Source organism: Oryctolagus cuniculus, chromosome X, assembly GCF_964237555.1.
Source record: "Oryctolagus cuniculus chromosome X, mOryCun1.1, whole genome shotgun sequence".
Classification (NCBI taxonomy): domain Eukaryota; kingdom Metazoa; phylum Chordata; class Mammalia; order Lagomorpha; family Leporidae; genus Oryctolagus; species Oryctolagus cuniculus.
The window spans coordinates 132,179,648-132,202,097 of NC_091453.1; the positions used below are offsets into that span (position 1 = coordinate 132,179,648).

The following is a 22,450-nucleotide window of genomic DNA, read 5'->3' on the forward strand; positions in this document are numbered from 1 at the left end:
CCTCCAGCCCTTCCACCACAGCCTCCCTCCGCCCTGGCCTTGCTGGGCTCCCCTGGCAGAGCATGCTCTGTGATGGCACTTGGGCACCTCTACTCCGAGCCTGTTCTGTTTGCTGGCCAAACTTACTGTGCCAGTGCCCTTATCTCAGGCCATTTCTCCCTGCACAAAATGGACAAGTGAGCGTGCTGCTCCTGAGAGGGGCTCCCCTCACTGATGTCCCTGCCCCGAGGGGGCTGCCATGTGGCGGCCACCTGTGTTTCCTGGCATGGAGTCCGCAGGCATGAGCTCAGGGGCAGGACCTGTGTGCGACAGGGAAGTGACTCAGGGCTCCAGTCGGGCAGTGGGCGCTGGGCTGGGCTTGAACACCCCTTTGCATAGGGTTTCTGCTGTGCCTGCCTGGCCTCAGGACCCGGCGGGTCTGACCACACTCTGCCCTGATGGACAGCTCCACTGGCATAGGCACTTGATGTCCCAGGGCTGGCTCCAAGTCCCTGCCACTGCACACAGCAGCTCACCTACCATGGACAGATCCCTCCAGCGCCAGCAGGGTGGCTGGCTCTTGGAGCCGTGCTGGCACTGCAGCCGGGACCTGCCGGAACCCAAGCAAGGCCCCTGCTCAGTTTCTTCTTGTGATGAAAAAAATCCTAACAAATACAAAGGCCTAAGAGCAGGGAAGGAAGATGTGGGCACTGCTGTGAGCTGAACTTGCCATGAAGAGAATGGTGCAGGGACTGTCCCAGTAGGACAGCCAGGCTGGGATGGAATGTCATGCTCTCGAGACACGCGTGGTGAGAGCTGTCATCCCCACGGTCCTCCAGGGTCCCTGGAGCGCTCCTGTTAAATGTGTGTGTTTCATACGATGTCTCCACCCAGGAACCCTGGACCTGCGCAGGGCACCATGGCACCCACGGAAGAGTTTCCCCTCACCCATTGCAGACAGCTGCAAATGGTCCCTGGACTGGCTGGCTCTTTCTTCCATTGAGTGGATGGTCCCTGCTCTACATCCCACCCTGTCAGATGTGCGACTCAGGACCCCTGTTTCCCAGGCTTTGCCTTTGGCTTTCCCAGAAGCTGTGTCTGCTACTCTGTTTTTATGGATTCTGCTGGTGGTGTTGTATCCAAAGATGCCATCAGCAAACCCAAGGTCACCTACGTTACCCCCTGCATTTTACAGGCAACTTTGTGATGTGTTCTTCTTTTTAATATTTATTATTTGAAAGGCAGAGTTCCAGAGAGACAGACAGAGATCTTTCATCCGCTGGCTCACTCCCCAGATGGCCGCAATGGCCAGGGGGAAGCCAACCAGGAACTTCATCCAGGTCTTCCACGTGGGCGGCAGGGACCCAAGGACTTGGGCCATCTTCTACTGCTTTTCCAAGTGTATTAGCAGGGGGCTGGATGGAAAGTGGAGCAGCCAGGACACAAACTGGAGCCCATATGGGATGCTGGCACTGCAGGCAGCGGCTTTACCTGCTGCACCACAACGCCAGCCCCAGCACCATTTGTTGAAAAGACTTTCCCATCAAATGGCTTTTGCTCATTGGTCAAAGACCAGATGACTAGGGACTGGCTTTGTGGTACAAGTGGTTAAGCCGCTGCTTGGGATGCACTCATCCCTTATCAGAGTACTGGTTTGAGTCCCGGCTGTTCTGCTTCTGATCCAGCTTCCTACGATGCAGCAGATAATGGCCCAAATACTGGAGCCTCTGCCACGCACATAGGAGACCCAAATGGAGTTGCAGGCTCCTGGCTTCAGCCTGGCCCAGGCCTGGCTGTTGGGGCCCTTGGGGGAGTGAACCAGCAGGTGGAGTGAAGAAATCCGCACTCCCATATGCAATGTTAGCATTGCAGGTGGCAGCTTAGCTCACTGCACCACAACCCCAGTCCCTAAAAAGATTTTTTAAAACATGGTTATAATCTCTGACTCTTTCATTTTATTTATTTCTGAGTAATTTGAAGTTTTTGCTACCATTGTACATGAGCTCTTTTTACAAAAGAAAATTTCCTATGTGTTTGTGAGTGTCGTATATACATAATTGGCCTTTTTCTTTTTAAAGATTTATTTATTTATTTGAAAGAGTTACACAGAGAGAAAGAAGGAGAGGCAGAGAGAGAGGGGTCTTCCATCCACCGGTTCACTCCCAAATTGGCCACGATGGCTGGAGCTGTGCCGATCCGAAGCCAGGAGTTTCTTCCAGGTCTCCCATGCAGGTGCAGGGGCTCAAGGACTTGGGGCATCTTCTACTGCTTTCCTAGGCAATAGCAGAGAGCTGGATGGGAAGTGGAGTAGCCAGGACTCAAACCAGAGCCCATAAGGGATGCTGGCACTGCAGGGGGCGGCCTTACCCACTACGCCACAGTGCTGGCCCCTTGGCCTTTTTAAAAATAAATAAATAAATACACCAACCTGGGGCTGCCAAGGGGCCAGCTCCAGGAAGTAGATTAATGCTACTTTTTTATGCTTATTTATTTGAAAGACAGAGAGAGAAGGAGAGAGAGAGAGAGAGAATCTTCCATCTGCTGGTTCACTCCCCAAATGCCTGGGACAGCCAGAGCCAGCCAGGCCAATTGCATGAGGCAGGAGCTCCATTTGGGTGTCTCACATGGGTAGCAAGCACCCAAGTCCTTGACCCATCATCTGCTGCCTGCCGGGATGTGCATTAGCAGGAAGCTGGATATGAAAGCAGAGTAGCAAAGACTTGAGCCAGGCACACTGACACGTGATGTGAGCATCCCAAGAGGTGGCTTAACCCACTATGCCACAGCACACACACACGCACACCATCTGGCTGGTTTTTTAAAGGTTTTTATCATTTATTTGAAAGGTAGAGTGACAGAGAGAGAGGGAGAGACAGAGATTTTCCACCTGCTGGCTCAGTCCCCATATGACAGCAACAGCCAGCACTGGGCCAGGCTGAAGCCAGGAGCCAAGAACTCCACCCGGGTCTCCCACGGCGGTGGCGGGGGCCCAAGCACTTGGAACATCTTCTGCTGCCGTCTCAGGTGCATTAGCGGGGAGCTGGACTAGAAGCAGAATAGCCAGGACTCAGACCGAGGATCTGATGGAGGATGGCCGCACGCAAGGGGCTGCCTAGCCTGCTGTGCCACAATGCAGCCCCCGCCCACCCTAGCCCTGCTGGCTTCTCTGTGCTGAACTCTCTTGGTATTGCCACCAACTTATTTTTTTTTATTTATTTTTATTTTTTATTTTTTTGACAGGCAGAGTGGATAGTGAGAGAGAGAGACAGAGAGAAAGGTCTTCCTTTGCCGTTGGTTCACCCTCCAATGGCCGCCGCGGCCGGCGCGCTGCGGCCGGTGCACCACGCTGGTCCGATGGCAGGAGCCAGGAGCCAGGTGCTTTTCCTGGTCTCCCATGGGGTGCAGGGCCCAAGCACCTGGGCCATCCTCCACTGCACTCCCTGGCCACAGCAGAGAGCTGGCCTGGAAGAGGGGCAACCGGGACAGAATCCGGCGCCCCGACCGGGACTAGAACCCGGTGTGCTGGCGCCGCTAGGCGGAGGATTAGCCTAGTGAGCCGCGGCGCCGGCGCCACCAACTTATCTTTAAATCTTTTTTTTTTTTTCTGGTCACTTCATCAGCAATAATGACGGAATTTTTTTTTTTTCACACTGTGTTGCTGGCACCTCTAGGAGCAAGCTTGGACAGAGGCCCTGGGAGTGGGCTAATTCTAAAGAAAATGCTTCTGGAATCAAGCATGTTCAAGTGGAGCAACTGGAACTCGAACCAGCACCCACATGGGATGCTGGCACTGCAGGCTGGGGCTTTAACCAGCTGCACCACAGTGCCGGCCCATTCATAGATGTTCTAGTAGTAACCACCCTCGCATTACCGGCATTCACAGATGCTGATACACATTTGGACCTGGTTTGCTAGGATGTTCTATATTTTTCTATTTTGTTTTCAAGCCTGGAATGGACCTACAGTTGGCCTTGCGTGTTCAGTCTCTGTGTGGCTAATATGAAGATCTGACAGAGTTGGGCAGCAGCCCTGCTTTGCACAGTCGGGAGAGTTTCTGTCAAACCACGTGGGCCTAATGCTCCACTGGAGGAAGAATCTTTCTTTTCTTTTTTTAACTACCGCTTCCATCTGTGTTGTCATTTCAGCACTCCCAGGGCTGCGGGGCTTTCTTTCCTCAGGTTTCATAAACAATAATTGCATGGGAATGTCTGTTTCCATCCGCGTGCACGGTTTATTTTTATTCCTTAAGCTGTACATATATATTGTCCGTATTCTGACATAGTTCATTGTCACGTTGAGATAGTAAATTAACGGTCAATGCAGCCTAGGAGTTTTGCCCTGCTTGGAGGTCCAGGCTTGGTTCCGGGCCTGCAGGGAGATGAGACGAGACGGGAATGGTGAGAGTCGGTTGAGGAGCTCCAGCACAGCCCTCTGGCTCGGGGAGAAGCAGCCTTGGCTCCGCCGAATACTCCCAGCTGGGCTGTGGGCATGGACACTTCTCCTTTGTATTTGGCCACAAACAAATCTCCACAAACTCCAAATCTGGCCATGTGTTCTGGTTATAATCAGATGAGACAGGCAAAATAGAAAGACGTGTGAGAGCAGCCATGCAAATGGAGAAGATGGTAAAAATATCCTAGTGACTGCCTGCAAATGCAGCCACACGCAGCAACCGGTGTGCCTGGATAAAGGTCACGCAGGTGCTCAGGGATAGGTGTGCTGTGCTTTTCTTCCTTTATTTGAAACGCAGAGTTAGAGAGAGAGAGAGAGAGCGCACGCAAGCACGTGTTTCCATCCACTGGTTCATTCTCCAAACGGCCTCAATGGCCAGGGCCGCCACAACGCTGTACCCCATCCCACCAAAAACATACAAGCCACCATATTAGCCACCTTAAAGTGTCCAGACACTACACGGCTGGAAGTAGGTTTACAATGTCATACAGCCACCACCTGGAAGAGAAGTGCGCCGTGCCGGCCCTGCTCCAGCCCGGGGCCCCGCGGGCTCCTTTCTGCTCTTCTGAGCTTTCATGAGCAGTGAGAACATCTCAAATGCAGCCTCTTGCTTCCGGCTTTTCTTCACCTAGCACGAGGTTCATCCATGTTGTAACGTGCATCGGTATTTCTTTCCATTGTTTGAAAAGATTTATTTTATTTGCGTGAAAAGCAGAGCTACACACAGAGGGAGCGAGTGAGATCTTCCATCCGCTGGGCCAGGCTGTAGCCAGGAGCTGCTTCTGGGTCTTCCACGCGGGTGCAAAGACCCAAGCTCTTGGGCCATCTTTCCTGCTTTCCCGGGCCATAGCAGAGAGCTGGATCGGAAGTGGAGCAGCCGGGATTTGAACTGGGGCCCACATGGGATGTGGGCACTGCAGGTGGCAGCTTTACCCGCTACACCACAACATTGGCCCCACATTTCACTTCCAAATAGTATACTGTTACATGGATAAAACCAATCGTTGTACTATTTTTACAATTTTTCTGCAGCATAAGTTTTGAAAACAAAATTGAAAAGAGAAGTGGGTATTTGCCTTAGAAGTCGAGATGCCCACACCCCACACCAGAGTGCCTGCTTCAAGTCCTGGCACCGCTCTCCACCCCAGCTCCCTGCTAATGCACACCCTGGGAGGCAGCTGCTGGTGGCCCAAGTGCTTGGGTCCCCGCCACTCACATGGGAGACCCAGAGAGAGTTCCAGGCTCCTGCTTTTGGCCTGACCCAGCCCGGGCCATTGTAGGCATTTGAGGAGTAAACCAGCAGTTGAAAGATCTCTCTCGGGGCCAGCACTGTGGCACAGCAGGTAAAGCTGCCTGAAGTGCTGGCATCCCATATGGACACCGGTTCCAGCCCCGGCTGCTCCACTTCTGATCCAGCTCTCTGCTGTGTCCTGGGAAAGCAGTGGAGGATGACCCAAGTGCTTGGGCCCCTGCACCCACGTGGGAGACCAGGAGGAAGCACCTGGCTCCTGGCTTCGGATCGGCACAGCTTCGGCCATTGTGGCCAATTGGGGAGTGACCCAGCGGATGGAAGACCTCTCTCTCTCTCTCTCTCGCTCTCTCCAACTCTGACTTTCAAATAAATAAAGCTTTTAAAAAAAGATCTCTCTCTCTCTGTAAATCTGTTTTTCAAAAAAATAAGTAAATCTTAGAAAAGGAAAGAGGAGGATGGATGAAATCTCAAGGAAAACCAGAAAAAAGAACAGCAGAAGAGACCCACGGTGGGGAAAAGAACTGGAGGATAGTGATTAAAAACTGCGATGAATAAAATAAAATAAAACTATAAAATAGTAGCAATTATCAATACAAAAGTTCTAGACCCGGCTGCTCCACTTCCGGTCCAGCTCTCTGCTAATGTACCTGGGAAAGCAGTAGAAGGTGGCCCAAGTCCTTGCACCCATGTGGGAGACCTGGAAGAAGCTCCTGGCTCCTGGCTTCCGCCTGGCCCAGCCCTGGCCATTGCTGGACATTTGAGGAGTGACCCAGCAGATGGAACACCTCTCTCTGCCTCTGCTCTCCATCTCCGTAATTCTGCCTTTCAATTAAATAAATACATCTTTTTAAAAAGAGGAAATAATGCTAACATCATTTAAACTAGTCTAGTCTATACAAAAATATGGAAATCCTCTAATTCATTTGGCAAAAGCAACAATAACCCTAATACTACGAAAAAGAGTACAGAAAGAAACCTGGGGAAGAACTCCGAGTTTGGAACACAAATGCAACAACTCTAAATATTCAATGAGCAAATGTATTCCAGCAGTATAGCCAAAGAGGTAAAGGCTCCCTCTGACCAAACAGTATTCCGGAAGCTGGAGACGAACAAAGCCATTGTATAGTTTTAGCTCTCTTTTTTTTTTTTTTTTTTTTTTTACATCTTTAAGCTTTTATTCAGTGAGAGAAATGCATAGGAGAGTTGGGCCTGTCTACAAGAGAGAGGTAAATCTGGGTTCATACCGAGCACCAGGAGCCAGCCACATGGAGGAGCACCTAGGCCAGGAAGCACGGGGCAGGTGGCTTGGAGGCTACACGCCCTGGAGGCGCAGGGCCACAGCAAGCCACGCACTGGTGAAAGGCCAAGGAAAGGAGAGAGAGGGCGGGGCACACCGCGTCCCAGGCTTTTAATCCACTTCCAAAGGGCTGTGGTTAATTAGCCTGATTGGCAGGTGGGCACCCAGGTGTGGTCAGGTAGGGGCATGAGGTCACACAGGGGCGTGGTGAAGGCGTGGTCTTCCAGCTCAGAAACCTCGTCAATTTTATCCTGTGTGCTGCTTACATCATTCCCCCTCAGAGACTCCATTCGCTTAATCCTAGGGGATGTTTAAGGGCGTGGACTCATCCATCTTCTGGAGCTGCTTCCTGCTTATGAGCGGCATAGTGCAGGCCCTGCCTGTCCTGGGTCTGGAAGTCTCTATCCTATCTAACAAATTCGCTTTGTGAGCTGGAGCAGTCTCCGTCACCGCCCATGGCTGTGTCCCCTGTATAGCCAGTTATTCCCAGAAGTCGAATTCTGAAACATGTAAGTTTGTTAATTAGCAAAGGCAAAACTGGAACAAACCAATTGCAAATAGAGTACCTGTTAAGGTGAAAAGAACATGTCTTTCAGACTCCCAGATAGTGGTGGTGATAGGCTACCCTTGAGTAGATTCTAACCCATTTAGGTTGAGCATAGAGTTACAATAGAAGAACCCATTAGGAGTTTTATTGTTAATAACAGTTCCCAGAGAGACTCGAGAGAGGCAAATACAGCACGTCTGCCTTAAGGGGCAGCAGTCCCGATGTGAGGAAGGCAAAGGCCTTGCTTATCTTTCTGCTTTGAAGAGGTACTTAGGGTCTCTGATTGGCTTACAGGAGTAATCAGGTGGGTCTTTGAGTTCACGTGTGAAGACTCGAGAGGCAGAGGTTTAGTCCTGATTGCACGGAGGTAGTCGTGCGCAGTAGCACCTGGTAAGGTCCCTCTCATTAAGCTGCAACTGATCCCAAGAGGATCTTCTTAGAGACGGCCTGCCCAGGAACTCCTGCTGATGGGGCTTTCGTCAGCAACTCCTTAACCTGGAACACCTTCCGTAGCTCCCCTGTCCAGCACAGTGTGTCCGCATCAGGGGCTTTTAAAGCAAATACAAGGCTTAGAATCCAAACCCTGGAATCCATAGTCCCTAGAATCCTGTCACCAGCAATCCCAGTGTCGGAGCTTCTGTTAGAAGCCCCTTGGTTCTCCGGAACAACTTTCGGAGCCACCCTCTTCAGCACGGTGTCTGCACCAGGCCGTTTTAAAGCAGATACAAAAGCTTGGAATCCAAATCCCACAGAATCTTGCCATCCCCACCAATCTCCTCAGCTGCCTTTTAAATACTGATCTTATGTTAGAACATACAGCGCTTTTCTTCTTTAAGATTTGTTTATTTGAAAGGTAGAGGCAGAGAGAGAGAGAGAGAGAGAGAGAGAGGTCTTCCATCTGCTGGTTCACTTCCCAAATGGCTGCAATGGCCGGAGCTGTGCTGACCTGAAGCCAGGAGCCTCTTCCAGGTCTCCCACATGGGTGCAGGGGCCCAAGGACTTGGGCCATCTTCCACTGCTTTCCCAGGTGCATCAGCACAGAGCAGGATCGGAAGTGGAGCAGCCGGGACTCAAACCGGCACCCCTACTGGATGCCAGCAGTGCAGGCAGCGGCTTTACCCACTCCGCCACAGCACCAGCATCAGTTTTAGCTCTTAATACCTGTGAGAACACAGGACCTGAACACCAGGCCCAGGAGACAGTGCAGGCTCGTGGAATGTCCCCCACCCTTATCAGGTCCGTGTGGCGCCCTGCAGCTCCCCACAGGCCCCGCAGGCTCTGTGCCTGCTGCCCCGAGCCAAGGAAGCCTCTGCTCTGTCCGCACAGGCTCAACCCCCACTCTGTCTTTACACCCCCTCTACTCTGTCTGCCTTAAAGTAAAGTCTTCTGTCCTTCCATGAACCCTAAAACCTAACACCCATAACATGAACATTCACTGTGTGTCAATGAGACTTTTTCAAAAAGATGTATTTATTTGAAAGGCAGAACGACAGAGAGAGACAGAAAGATCCTGTGTCCTCTGGTTCACTCTCCCAAATGACCACAACAGCCAAGGCTGCTCCAGGCCTAATCCTGGCCCCCACCCGGGCTTCCCAAGCACTTCGGCCATCTTCGCTGCTTTCCCAGGCACACGCGTAGGGAGCTGGATCAGAAACCGAGCAAGCAAGACTCGAACGTGCACTCCAAGGGGGGATGCTGGCGATGCAGGCAGCAGCTTAAACCACTGTGCCACGATGCCAGCCCCGAACTCATTTACAAGCTGAAAAGATGGGTCTAGTGCAGAAACACAAGGATAATTCAATGTTAAGCAATCATTCCACAGAACTCGTTACTCAGCAGATTTAAGGAGCGTCACCGGATCACATGAGCATAGATGTGGGACAGGCACAGGGCTGTGGGACTCCCACAGGGACTCCCGGGCACAGACAAGGGACGCTGCTTCCGAGAGCAGCCTGCCGTGGGAACGAGAGAAGCAGCACGTCCACTCTTCCGCACTTCACACAGAAGCAACGCCCTGGGTTCCCCCCAACTCAGCTTCAGCAGTGGTGCAGCCAGGTGGCAAGGGGCCCACGCTGGCGTCTCTCAGCTCCGACCTGTGCCCTCCTCCACCTGGCAAACCACAGGAGCTGCAGCACTCGCGGGATGACGGGAGGAAGTGGACCAAAAACTCCATTGGGAGCGCACTGGAAACAGCCACTCGTGCAAGTGACGGGAGCTTGATATAAAAGAGGAGCGGCCGAGCCCAGGGAACACACAATGGAGACTGAGCCTGATCACAGGCCGAGTGCTGGCCCACAGCACACAGAAGATGCCCATTGATCAAGATTTTGTGTGCGGGGCCAGCACTGTGGCCTAGTGGGTAAAGCCGCCTCCTGCAGTGCCAGCATCCCATATGGGAGCCGGTTCGAAACCCGGGTGCTCCTCTTCCAATCCAGCTTTCTGCTATGGCCTGGGAAAGCAGTGGAAGATGGCCCAAGTTCTTGGGCCCCTGCACCCACGTGGGAGACCTGGAAGAAGCTCCTGGCTCCTGGCTTTGGATCAGCTCAGCTCTGGCCGTTTCGGTCATTTGGGGGAGTGACCCAGCAGATGGAAGACCTCTCTCTCTCTCTCTCTCTCTCTCTCTCTCTGCCTCTTTGCAACTCTACCTTTTAAATAAATAAATAAATACAATTCAGAAAGAAGATTCCCCCACCCCCACCCCCACCCCCCCAGGAAAGGGCTGCTGGCTCTTATCTCAAGGTCCACTTAGGGCTTCCTTTTTTTTTTTTTTAAGATTTATTTAATTTGGAAGTCAGAGTTACACAGAGAGAGAAGGAGAGGCAGAGAGAGAGAGAGGTCTTCCATCTGCTGATTCACTCCCTCAATTAGCCACAACAGCCAGAGCTGCGCCAACCCGAAGCCAAGAGCCAGGAGCTTCTTCCGGGTCTCCCAGGCAGGCGCAGGGGTCCAAGGACTTGGGCCATCTTCTGCTGCTTTCCCAGGCCACAGCAGAGAGCTGGATCAGAAGTGGAGCAACCGGGACTCAAAGTGGCACTCATATGGGATGCTGGTACAGCAGGCCGGAGCTTTAAGCTGCTTTGCCACAGCGCCAGCCCTAATGGGTATCTAATATTTTGTTTCTTGTTTTTCCTTTTTAATTTTGGCTTTGATTGCTTTATTTGAGAGGTAGAGAGACAGAGACAGATGCAGACAGAGGTCTCTGATCCAGGGGTTCACTCTCCAAATGCCCCCATAAGAGCTCAGGCTAGGCCAGGCCCAAGCCAGGAGTCCCACGTGCGTGGCAGGGACCCCAGCACTTGAGCCGTCGCCTGCTGCCTCCGAGGGTGCACATCAGCAGGAAGCTGGAGCCAGCAGTGACGCCAGGGCTCAAACAGGCACTGCGACACGGGCTGCCAGTGTCCAGAGCACACGAGGCCTGGCCCTGATGGTCCACTGCTTGATTTGGGTTCTGGGTGATGTGGATTGATCCGCTCTGGGAAAACGCATCCACTGCGCCTTGGTCATCTGTGCACTTTCTCCTTCTGTATGCTCTGCTTGAATCAAGGTTTGCACAAAATGGTTTCCCTCCACGTGGGTATTCCACTGACATAGCTTCATGTAGTGAAATGTTAGCCTCTCCCCACTGCTCTGGTCAAAAGCAAAATCTCCCCAACCAGGAAAGTTCTCTGCAAGTAGACGAGAGGGCTTTGGCGTTGTGGCTCAGTGGGTTGTTGGCATCCTCTAAGAGTGCTGGTTCGAGTTGCAGCTGATCCACTCTCCATCCAGCTCCCTGCTAATGCGCCTGGGAACACAGCAGAGGATGGCCCAAGTGCTCGGGCCCCTGCACCCATGTGGGAGACCTAGAAGAAGCTCCCCGTTCTGAAGTGGGAAAACTCAGGGAGACAGATTAAGTTCATGGGCTACAGCCCACACCTACCCCACCATGTAAGCCTATCAGCAATCAGATGACCCAAGATGCACCTCCCTTCACCTGGGACCTGGGCGGTGGGGGCGGGGGGGGGGAATACGATGTAACCACGCCCCTTTTTTGAAGTCAATAAAAGCCCAGTGAAGGGGCAAGCGGTTACTTTTCTCAGCTTGTGGACCTGGGACGACCAGAGCAGGGTATGAGTTTTCCCTTTTTCCCTTTCCTAGCTCACTCTCCCTAAATGACGCCCCAGGCGCCCGTGTACGCTTACTTTGTAAGTAAACCTTAGCATGCTGCGTGCCATGTTTGAGCCTGTGCTTAGAATTCTGCTCCACAACACTTCCTTCCCAACTCGGTCTGACCCAGCCCTGGGCGTTGTAGCCACTTGGGGACTGAAGCAGCAAATGGAAGATTCTCTCTCTCTCTCTCTCTCTCTCTCTCTCTGCCTTTCAAATAAGTAAAATAAATGTAAAAAAAAAAAAAAAAACAAACAAAAAACCAGTAGAAGCAGGTGCCAGCCTGTCCACTTGGGAGGTTTTGCAATTCAGAGCCCACCTCCTCCCAGGAACTGGGGGGACCAGACACAGCATCTTCCAGGATGATGGCTTACAGAGTTCTTCTTGGCTATTAAAAAGATGTACATACATTTGAAAAGGACGAAGATGGAAATGCCCACAGGGAAAGGGGAGGGGGCAGAAGGAAGCCTCTTGTTCTGAATCTGAGAGAGCAGTGGTGGTGGGGCGGGGCATCCATCAGAACAGAGAGACCCTGCCGGTGGGCCACTCGGGCAGGCGGGCAGCTCAGCAGGACGCTGAGTGGCCCCTCTCACAAGGAGAAGGGCTTCAGTGCTTCCCGCCGTCTCCTTCCCCTCCAGGACAAAGCACGTTCCTCCCAGGTTTTCCTACTCGGTGCTATCAGCCTGGGGAGCCCACCTGGCTCCGGCAGGTGCCTCCCTAGGGCAGCTGCCTGCTCGCAGGCCTGGTAACCCTTGCGCTGCTGTGCTGGGGGGTGCTCTGGAGAGCTTCCCTTGGAGGCAGGCGGAGACCACCTGGAAGGTCATCAGGGTCCGGGCAGGACTGAAGTGTGAAGTCCTGGGCTGCTTCCTAGGTGGGCTTCTGCAGGTGCTTTGTCTTCCTCAGGCCCCTCTCACACACGCATAGGCTAACTGCCTAGCTTCCTACTTCCGCTGTTTCCCCTTTTCCTGAGCAAGGATCAGAATTACAATAGAGTGGCTGTTTAAATTCAGTGCAATATTCGCCTTGGGGAGAACACCCGTTCAGTGGACCCACCGCTGGGGAAAGGTTAAATCACAGCCTTGCTAAGCAGCGGGCACATTCATTTCACCAGCATCTGTGACCTCTTCACCACTGCAGGCTGGAGCTGTGGTGAACTCTAAGGAAGGGCGGGGCAGAACAGAGAGGAGGCAGGATTCGAACTCACAGCCAGAACGAATTTATTCCAGGAGGAAAAGAGGTGGTCAACTGCCAGCGTGCACAGACAGAACCTGTGGCAGAGGGCAGGAGCGTGGCGACGGGGTGAGTTTATATCGCGGAAGCCAGGTAAGGGACAATGAAGGGGGTGGTGCTGAGCCAGCTGTTCTCAGGCTGTCAAGCTTGGAAAAGAACGCAGAGGGTGGAGTGCAGCCCCCAGGAGGGATCGCGCTGATTTCTTGAAGGAAGGGGAATTCTATCTGCTTTCAGGCACCAAGCTCCAATGGCTGAGATTCTCGGTCCATCAGTTTTACTGTTTCGTAGACCCTTGTAAAGTCTTCCCTAACCAAGCCTAAGCAGTAGATTAACCCTGGAGTCTTACAATTTAAATTTTTGATGAAGAATTTTCATAGCAAGGCCCCCCAAATTTTCTGGAGTTTTTCATCAAACAGATAAAGGGCATCACATATACCTGAGAATTTCAGCCCTTAAGTAATTGATCAAACAACCCCACAGTCATTATCTAGTAAAGACTGAACTCCAGTGTTGAACGTTGGCAGTCCGAGAGAGAGAGGGAGAACACTCTTCCATCTACTGGTTCACTTCCCAAATGGCCACAACAGCCAGGGATGGGACAGGCCAAAGCCAGGAGCCAGGAGCTCCATCTGGATCTCCCATGTAGGTGGCAGGGACCCAGGTACATGCGCCACATTTGCTGTCAGCCAGGGTGCACCTGAGCAGGAAGCTGGATCAAAAGCAGAGTAGCCAGAAGGAACATGAGGGATTCAGAGAAGGGATGGCGTAACCCTTTGTGCTTTGCAGCTCTGCAGATAGCTGTTGCCTCTAGAGACTTCTCTGTGTGAGCTCTGTAATGAATTACTACTGACCTCTGAGCAGGCTGTGCTATAGTTTTTCTTTTTTTAAGATTTATTTATTTATTTGAAAGAGTTACACACACAGAGAGAGAGAGAGGGGTCTTCCATCCACTGGTTCACTCCCCAATTAGCCACAACAGCCGGAGCTGTGCCGATCCAGAGCCAGGATCCCCTTCCAGGTCTCCCACGTGGGTGTAGGGTCCCAAGGATTTGGGCCATCTTCTACTGCTTTCCCAGGCCATAGCAGGGAGTTGGATCAGAGGTGGGGCAGCCGGGACTCGAACTGGCACCCATCTGGAATGCCGGCACTGCAGGTGGTGGCTTTACCCACTACACCACAGCGCCGGCCCCTGTGCTATAGCTTTTGATGAATCAACTACCAAGTTCTACGTGAGATGTTTTAGTTTCCATGGAAATCCTGAAATCCTATAGTTTTCCAAATTTTCCCTGTGGTATGACAGACACCAAATACATGAGGGTACTTGAAAAGGTTTATAGAGGGGTGGGCATTGTGGTGCAGTGGCTTAAGCTGCTGCGTGTGACACTGACATCTAATATGAGGACAAGTTCAAGGCCCAGCTGTTCCCCTTCTGCTCCAGCTTCCTGCTGATGTGCCTGGGAAGGCAGCAGCAGATGATCCAAGTCCCTGAGCCCCTGCACTCTCATGGGACACTCCCTCACATGCAGTTCCTGGCTCCTGTCTGACCTGACCCAGTCCAGGCCATTGTAGCCATCTGGGCAGACAACCAGAGGATGGAAGATCTCTATGTGTCCCTCTCCCTCTCTCTGTCACTCTGCCTGTCAAATAAATAAATTTTTTTTGGTGTCCTAGACAGGTGCTTAGATCCTGGGATTGCCTTCCTTCACCTGCTGGGCTCCAGCAGCAGTGTCTGCAATTGTCTTCCAACATGGCCGAAGACAACTGTTCAAACCAGAATCTATCAAAGAATAATCCCCGCAGTCGTACAAGATTCACAGAAGAGCAACTGAAAATCCTCATCAACGTCTTCAACCAAAAGCCATACCCTGGTTACGCTACCAAACAGAAGCTTGCTTTGGACTTCAACATCGAAGAGTCAAGAATCCAACATTGGTTCCAGAATCGAAGAGCACGATACCCACTCCAGAAAAGACCAGAGCTTAAGGAAGCTTCAGACTCAAGCCAAGGCCATGGAGAAGACTGTCCTCAAGAGCAAGTTCAAAATCTCTCTACTGTACAAAGAGAACCCAGACGGTGTCGTATCAACTACAGCCCCTCTCAACTGCACACCCTCATCAAGGCATTTACGGAAAACCCTTACCCGGGAATTGGTTGCAGAGAACAACTTGCCAAAGAAACCGGAGTTTCTGAGTCAAGAATTCAAACTTGGTTTCAAAACCGGCGAAACAGATTCAATAGGCAAAGAAAAATAAAGTCTGATGAGGAAGACCAGGGAGAAGAGCACTGAGGTTGCTTCAAGTCTTTCAAGAAATCTACCTGTTCCCTGAGACTTCCAGACAAACCTTCAAAAAATGGTAAACAGGACTTCACGAGGCAAATACAAGAGAAGCCACACAGCCCGACTGACCTATCCTGGTTTCAAAAGTCATCAGACATTGGGACAATGAAAACGAATCTAACAGGAGCCAGTGTTGCAGTGCTGCGGTTAAGCCACTGTGATGCCACCATCCCATAAGAACACCAGTTCAAGACCCAGCTGCTCCGCTTCTGATTCAGCTTCCTGCTGATGTGCCGGGACAGCAGCAGCAGATGATCCAAGTACTCGGGCTCCTTCCATCCGGATGGGACACTCAGATGCCGTTCCTGGCTCCTGGCTTTGGCCTGATCCAGTCTAGGCCATTGTAGCCATTTGGGGAGACAGCCAAGATCTCTCTATATGCCCCTTTTTCCCTTTCTCTGTCACTCTGCTTATCAAATAAATATTTTTTTTAAAAAAGGTAAATTTATTTTAGTTCAAAAAATGTTGAAATTTGTGACAGGTGTGTTTGGGCAGCAGGTTAAGCTACCACCTGGGATGCCTGCCTCTCCTATCGCAGGGCCTGGTGGGAGTTTTGGCTCCTCCTATTCAAATCCAGCTTCCTGCTCCTGTATCCTGGGAAGCAACAGCTCATGGGTTAAGTACTCAGGTCTATGCCACTCACATGGGACATCCCGACAGCGTTCTGGGCTCCTAGCTGTGGCCAGGGCTGTTGCAGGCATTTGGGGAATGGACCACTCACTGGCTGAAAGATCTCTTTCTCTTTGTGGCTCAGTCACTATGCCTTTGAAATAAATTAAACATTAACAATGGAAATGCATGCCCAAGTTTTTTAGAATATGGATTTCAATGAACTCTTTGAAAGAGTCCCCATACACAAGTATTCATTTTAAGTCTACTGTCAAGAATTGTAGCTCAAGTCATTGCTACTAAGCCATGTGCTTGTGCAGGCTCAACTGCAGTCCCCAGCGAGCAAGCGTGATGGCACGTGCAATGGGAAGGGACAACAGAGAACTTGGCAGGGAAACCAAATCTGGAATCCGAGGAGAGGCTGCGGCCACTTTCAGTTGTCCCAAACCTCTTCAGATTCTAGAGACCAAATGACCACTTTGTGGGTTTTTTTTTGCTGGTAGGGAGCTATTTTATTTGCCAAATGAGCAGCCCCACAGGTGACAACAGATGCCCTAAATATTTCCTAAATATTGCCTTTAGCAACCTTGCAATTTGTCTAAAGACCTCTGTCCCACCTAGTGTGAAAAAGTCTGCTACGCATGTGGCACCACTGTCACTCTCTCGGATGGAATCGTGAGACCAGAGAAAAGAACGATGGTCCCAAACCTCTGGCGAATCCTCTGCCCCAAGCAAGAGGCGATGAAAGTTGAGTGTCATCCCATAGAGGAACAGAGGAAGCCCATGCAGGCGATCCATCAAGTATGCATGGAAGCCTGGCAGACAATGGTCCGGCAGTCACGGGATTTGCGAGGATTAGGGGAACAAGCTTCTTGACTTTTGAAAGTGTGAGGGTATAGTAGGTTGGGTTAGAAATTATCCCTTAGTGGCTGGCACTAGGGTGCAGTGGGCAGAGCTGTTGCCGGCGACACTGCCATCCCATATGGACGCTGGCTTGAGTTCCAGCTGCTCCACTTCCAATCCAACAGCCTGCTAATGCAACTGGAAAAGCAGTAGAAGATGGTCCAAATGCCTGGGTCCCTGCACCCTCATGAAAGACCTGGAAGAGGCTCCTGGCTTTGGATCAGCCCAGCTGTGGCCATTTGGGGAGTGAACCAGTGGATGGAAGACCTTTCTGTCTCTATCTCTCTTTGTCTATAACTCTGCCTCTCCAGTAAATAAAAAAAATTTTTTTTTTACAGGCAGAGTGGACAGTGAGAGAGAGAGACAGAGAGAAAGGTCTTCCTTTTGCCATTGGTTCACCCTCCAATGACCGCTGCGGCCGGCGCACCGCGCTGATCCGATGGCAGGAGCCAGGAGCCAGGTGCTTTTCCTGGGCTCCCATGGGGTGCAGGGCCCAAGCACCTGGGCCATCCTCCACTGCACTCCCTGGCCACAGCAGAGAGCTGGCCTGGAAGAGGGGCAACCGGGACAGAATCCGGCGCCCCGACCGGGACTAGAACCTGGTGTGCCGGCGCCACAAGGCGGAGGATTAGCCTAGTGAGCCGCGGCACCGGCCAGTAAATAAAATATTTTTTAAAAAAATTATTTGCAGGGGCCAGCGCTGTGGCGTAGCAGGTAAAGCCACCTCCTGTAGTGCCGTCATCCCATATAGGTGCCAGTTCAAGTCTTGGCTGCTCCACTTCTGATCCAGCTCTCTGTTATGGCCTGGGAAAGCAGTGGAAGATGGCCCAAGGCCTTGGGCCCCTGCACCCACATGGGAGACCTGGAAGAAGCTCCTGGCTTCGGATTGGCCCAGCTCCAGGCGTTGTGGCCATTTGGGGAATGAACCACCACATGGAAGACCTTTCTCTCTGTCTCCTCTCCTCTCTCTGTGTAACTCTGACTTTCAAAATAAATAAATCTTTTAAAAAATTTATTTGCAAAAAAAAATATCTATTTGAAAGACAGAGGAGCTGACATTGCACTGTGACGTGGTGGGTTAAGCCGCCTCCTGAGATCCAAGCATCCCACAGGAGCCCTAGTTCAAGTCATGGCTCCTTTGCTTCCAATCCTCCTTCTCTCCGCCCTTCCCCCTCCCCCCGGCTTTCAGATAAATAAATAACTTTTTTTTTAAAAAAAAGGAATGCAGAGTGGCAAAGACAGGGAGAGACAGAGAGCAAGACATCTTGCATCTACTGGTTCACTCTCCAAATGCCCTCAACAGCAAAGGCTGAGCCAGGCTGAAAGCAGGAGCCAGGCCCTCCATCTGGGCCTCTTCTGTGGGTGCCAGGGACTCAGGTACTTGGGCCATCAGTGCTGCTTCCCAGGGTGCATCAGAAGCAAGTGGTGGCCAGGACTCAAACCAGGCACCGTGTCTAATATGGGATGTGAGTGTCCCAAGAGGTGGCTTAACCCACCGTACCACAATGCCAGCCTCTCAACAAGTTGTTAAAAGAGTTTCAAAGGTAAATTTCACAAATTCAGGATATTCATTTTTACTTTTTACCTAAAATGGAGTGATGCTATGTTCTCAAAATTCATCTTCAATCTTTCATCAATAGCCAATTCCAAAAAACTATCTTCACAGTTAGTCAACTTTCAGTAACCTTTGGGGGCAGGCCTTGGGATGTGCCTGGCTTTGAGTCCCACCTCCACTTCCGAGTGAGCTTCCTGCTAATGCACACCCCAGGAGGTGGCAGGCCAAATATTTGGGCCCCTGTCACCCATGTGGGAGACCTAGATGGAATTCCTGGCTGCTGGCTGCTGGCTTCAGCCTGGCCTGGCTCTGGCTGTTGTGGGGGCATCTGGAGAGTGAACCAGAGGACAGAAGATTTTCCCTCCCTCCCTCCCTCCCTCCATCTTGCTTTGCCTTTCAGATAAATAAAAATAAGTAACACTTAAAATAAAGACACACTGGGGATCGGCATCATGGCGCAGTTGGTTAAGCCACCACTTGCAACTCTGGAATCCCATCTCACAGTGCATCCCAACTCCTGTGCTTCTGATCCAGCTTCCTGCTAATGCACCTGAGAGGCAACAAATAATGGCCCCAGTACTCTCTGTGGGAGACCAAGATGGAATTCCTGGCTCCTGGCTTTAGGCCTGGCCCAGACTCAGCTGTCACAACCAGCACATGAAAGATTCTCTCTCTCTCTCTCTCTCTCTCTGCCACTCCGGAGGGATTAGTAACAGAGAGAGAGAGAGGTATGAGGCATATGATGGGATGGGGAGATTTTCAGCCACTGGTTCACTCCCCAGATTGCTGCAACAGCCGGGGCTGGGACAGGCCAGAGCCAGGAGCCTAGAACTCCATCTTGCGCCATCTCCAACTCCATGGGTGGCAGGGCCTAAGTACTTGCGCCATCCTCTACTGCTTTTCCAGGTGCATTAGCAGGGAGCTGGATTGTAAACAGAGCAACCGGGACTCGAACCAGCGGTCCTATTGGATGCCAGGGTCACAAGCAGCAGCTTAACCTGCTTTGCCACAGTATCAGCCCCAAATAAATAAATCTAAAAAAGAAAAAAAAAAGACACTGTAATTTGGTCATACTATGCAAGATCGAGATGCCCCTCAAACCATCTATGACTCACAAAGCAAATTTTTTTCTTTCCTTTTCATTTCTTTGAAAGGCAGAGAAACAGAAAGAAAGAGAGAGCTCTCTGTCCATCTGTCCACTGGGTCACTCCCTAAATGCCGGCAGTAGCCAGGACTGGGTGAGGAACTCAATCATCGCAGCCCATTGGTAGTTTAGAAATTACAAAATTTGTGGTATTGTTATAGCAGCACAAAACAGGCGAGACAAATGCCCTTCAGTACTTTCTCTCTCTCTCTCTCTCTCTCTCTCTCTCTCTCTCTGTGTGTGTGTGTGTGTGATTGATTTTCATTTTATTTGACAGAGGGACAGCGTGAGAGACACAGAGACAGATTGGCTATGTGCTGTTTCACTCCCCAAACATCTAGAACAGCCAGGGCTGGGCCAGGCCCAAAACTGGAGCCCAGGACTTCATTCCAGTGTCCCACATGGGTGGCAGGAAGCAGGGCCCACACGGGCAGGCAGCTGGGCTGCGGAGTGGAGATGAGATTGGAATCCAGGCACTTGGATGTGAGCAGTAGGTGCCCTATAACTGCTGCACCAAATGCCCGCCCCTTTAGTGCTTTCTTTCCTGGAAACCCTGCTACGAAACAATTGGCTCAGGTTTCCTTCCCTGAAAATGTCTTTATTTCACTGGATCCGCAGCGGATGCCGTACAGAACACGGCTAGTGCTTGGCTGGTGTGTAGGCCGGCAGGATGAGCTGGGCTTAGCTGGGTGGCTGGAGTGACAGCCTTGATGGGGAAGCTGCTCCACCGGTTGCGATCATATGGATTCACAAGGTGGTAGTTACGGCATTCCAATGATCGGCAAGGGAGAAATTCCCAATATACCAGCACCTGTTCATCCTCATGTTTATTAATTTCCAATTAACCAAAGCCTAGCTCTGCGGGAGTGGGGGAAGGACCCCTATCTCTCCTAGGAGAAGCTGACTCCCATTATGAAAGGTGTGTGTCCAGGGATAAAAAGAGTTTTCTGGGGCCTGCGTTCTGGCACAGTGGGTGAGGCTGCCTCCTGTGATGCCAGGATCCTATATGGGCACCAGTTCAAGTTCGACTGCCCCACTTCCCATCCAGCTCCCTACTAATGGCCTGGGAAAAGCAGTGGGAGATGGCCCAAGTCCTTGGGCTCCTGCCACCCGTATGGGAAACCCAGAAGAAGCTCCTGGCTCCTGGCTCCTGGCTTCAGCCTGGCTCAGCCCTGGCTGTTGCGGCCATTTGCAGAGTTAACCAGCAAATGGAAAATCAATTTTCTCTCTCTCTCTCTCTCTCTCTCTCTCTGGCTTTCAAATGAATAAGTAAATCTTTTTTAAAGAAAGAATTTTCTGATAAGGGCCGCAGGCACCCCAAGCGGCAGCTTAACCTGCTCAGCCACAACCCTGCCCCATGAGACTTCTTTTCATAATCTCAAACTGTCTGCTAAATTTCTCAATTTTGCCTTTTGTTTCTTTGAATGTATTAAATATATTTTAAAGTATCTGTTCATGCCATTATTTGGAATCCCTGTGGCTCTGTTCCTTGTACCTGTTGCTTTAAAAAATTATTTATTTATTTAAAAGGCAGAGTGACAGAGTCAGACAAAGAGAGAAAACCATCTTCTACCTGTTGTTTCATTCCCCAACTGGCTGCAGCAGCCAAGGCTTAGCCAAGCCAAAGCCAGGAGCCAGGAGCTTCATCCAGGCCTCCCATATGCATGGCAGAGGCCCAAGGATTTGGGCCATCTTCCGATGCCTTCTCAGGCACATTAGCAGGGAGCCAGATCAGAAGGGGAGCAGCCAGGATTCAAACTGGCATAATGGTGTCACAAGTGGCTGTTTAACCCACTGCACCATAGCGCTGGCCCATACTGTCTGCTGCTTTTTTTTTTTTTTTTGTCTGTTGCTTTTCTAATTTGATTTTTATTACACTTTCTTCTCTTCCTATCACCTGCTTATTTTCTATTGTGTGCTGGACATCGTGTATGGCAAAGGAAAAATCATTCGCAGTGAAGGCTGGTGTGCACTAGAAATCAGGGGCTGACACCATGGCTCACTTGGTTAATCCTCCGCCTGTGGTGCCGGCATCCTATATGGGCACCGGGTTCTAGTCCCGGTTGCTCCTCTTCCAGTCCAGCTCTCTGCTGTGTCCCAGGAGGGCAGTGGAGGATGGCCCAGGTGCTTGGGCCCTGCACCCGCTTGGGAGACCAGGAAGAAGCACCTGGCTCCTGGCTTCGGATGGGTGCAGTTCCAGCCATGGCGGCCATTTTGGGGGTGAACCAACGGAAAGAAGACCTTTCTCTCTGTCTCTCTCTCTATCACTGTCTATAACTCTACCTGTTAAATTAAAAAAGAAAGAAAGAAAGAAATCCTGGATCACCCTAGTCCAGTTTCCAGGGATTGAAATAGCCCAAATCGTGAGTATAGTGCCTTCGGGGCCAGGGCCAGTTTACACTGATTCTGGGGTCTCTGTCGGTGGTGAACCCTGAGCTCCAAGCGTCAATCCCTTGCCTGTGACTCTGCCATCAGCTCTGCGAGGGGACAATGCTGACGTAACCTCGGAGAACATTGCATGCTTCTCAGAAGTACAGTTCAAGCAACATTTTGCAATTTTAATTTTTTTCTTTCTTTCTATTTTATTTGAAAGGCAGAGAGACCAGATCTTCCATCAGCTGGAAGGGTCCCCAAAGGGTCACAATGGCCAGAACAAGGCCAGGCTGCAGCCAGGAGGCAGGAGTTCTTTGGGTCTCCTACACGGGCGCAGGGGCGCAAGTGCTCGAGCCACGCTCTGCCGCTTTCCCAGCAGCATCAGCGGGGAGCTGGACTGGAAGGGAAGCAGCCTGATTCAGACCGTTGCTTGACATGGGGGCCAGCACTGCAAGCCACAGCTCAAGCCACTGTGTCAGAGCGCCGGCCCCCGCTTCCTGTGATGTGCTTGGGAGGCAGCAGATGACGTCTCAGTTTCCTGCATCCCTACCACCTGTGCTGGCGTTCTGGATGCAGTTCCTGGCTCCTGACTGCAGCCTGGCCAACCCCAGCCATTGTGGCCTTTAGG

The 22,450-nt window shown here is 51.4% G+C and overlaps 1 protein-coding gene across 1 annotated transcript; it reads left to right on the plus strand.

Annotated features, from left to right (window-relative positions):
* Positions 1–14,584: 14,584 nt before the first annotated feature.
* On the plus strand, positions 14,585–15,187 carry LOC100355249 (double homeobox protein A). The gene has a single exon (XM_017338566.3). It carries the CDS (start codon positions 14,648–14,650, stop codon positions 15,185–15,187), a length of 540 nt encoding a protein of 179 aa, XP_017194055.2. The 5' UTR covers positions 14,585–14,647.
* The last annotated feature ends 7,263 nt before the right edge of the window (positions 15,188–22,450 follow it).

Bases quoted from the DNA above. Each gene is read 5' to 3' on its own strand.
- LOC100355249 (XM_017338566.3), top strand. From the start codon at position 14,648: ATGGCCGAAGACAACTGTTCAAACCAGAATCTATCAAAGAATAATCCC.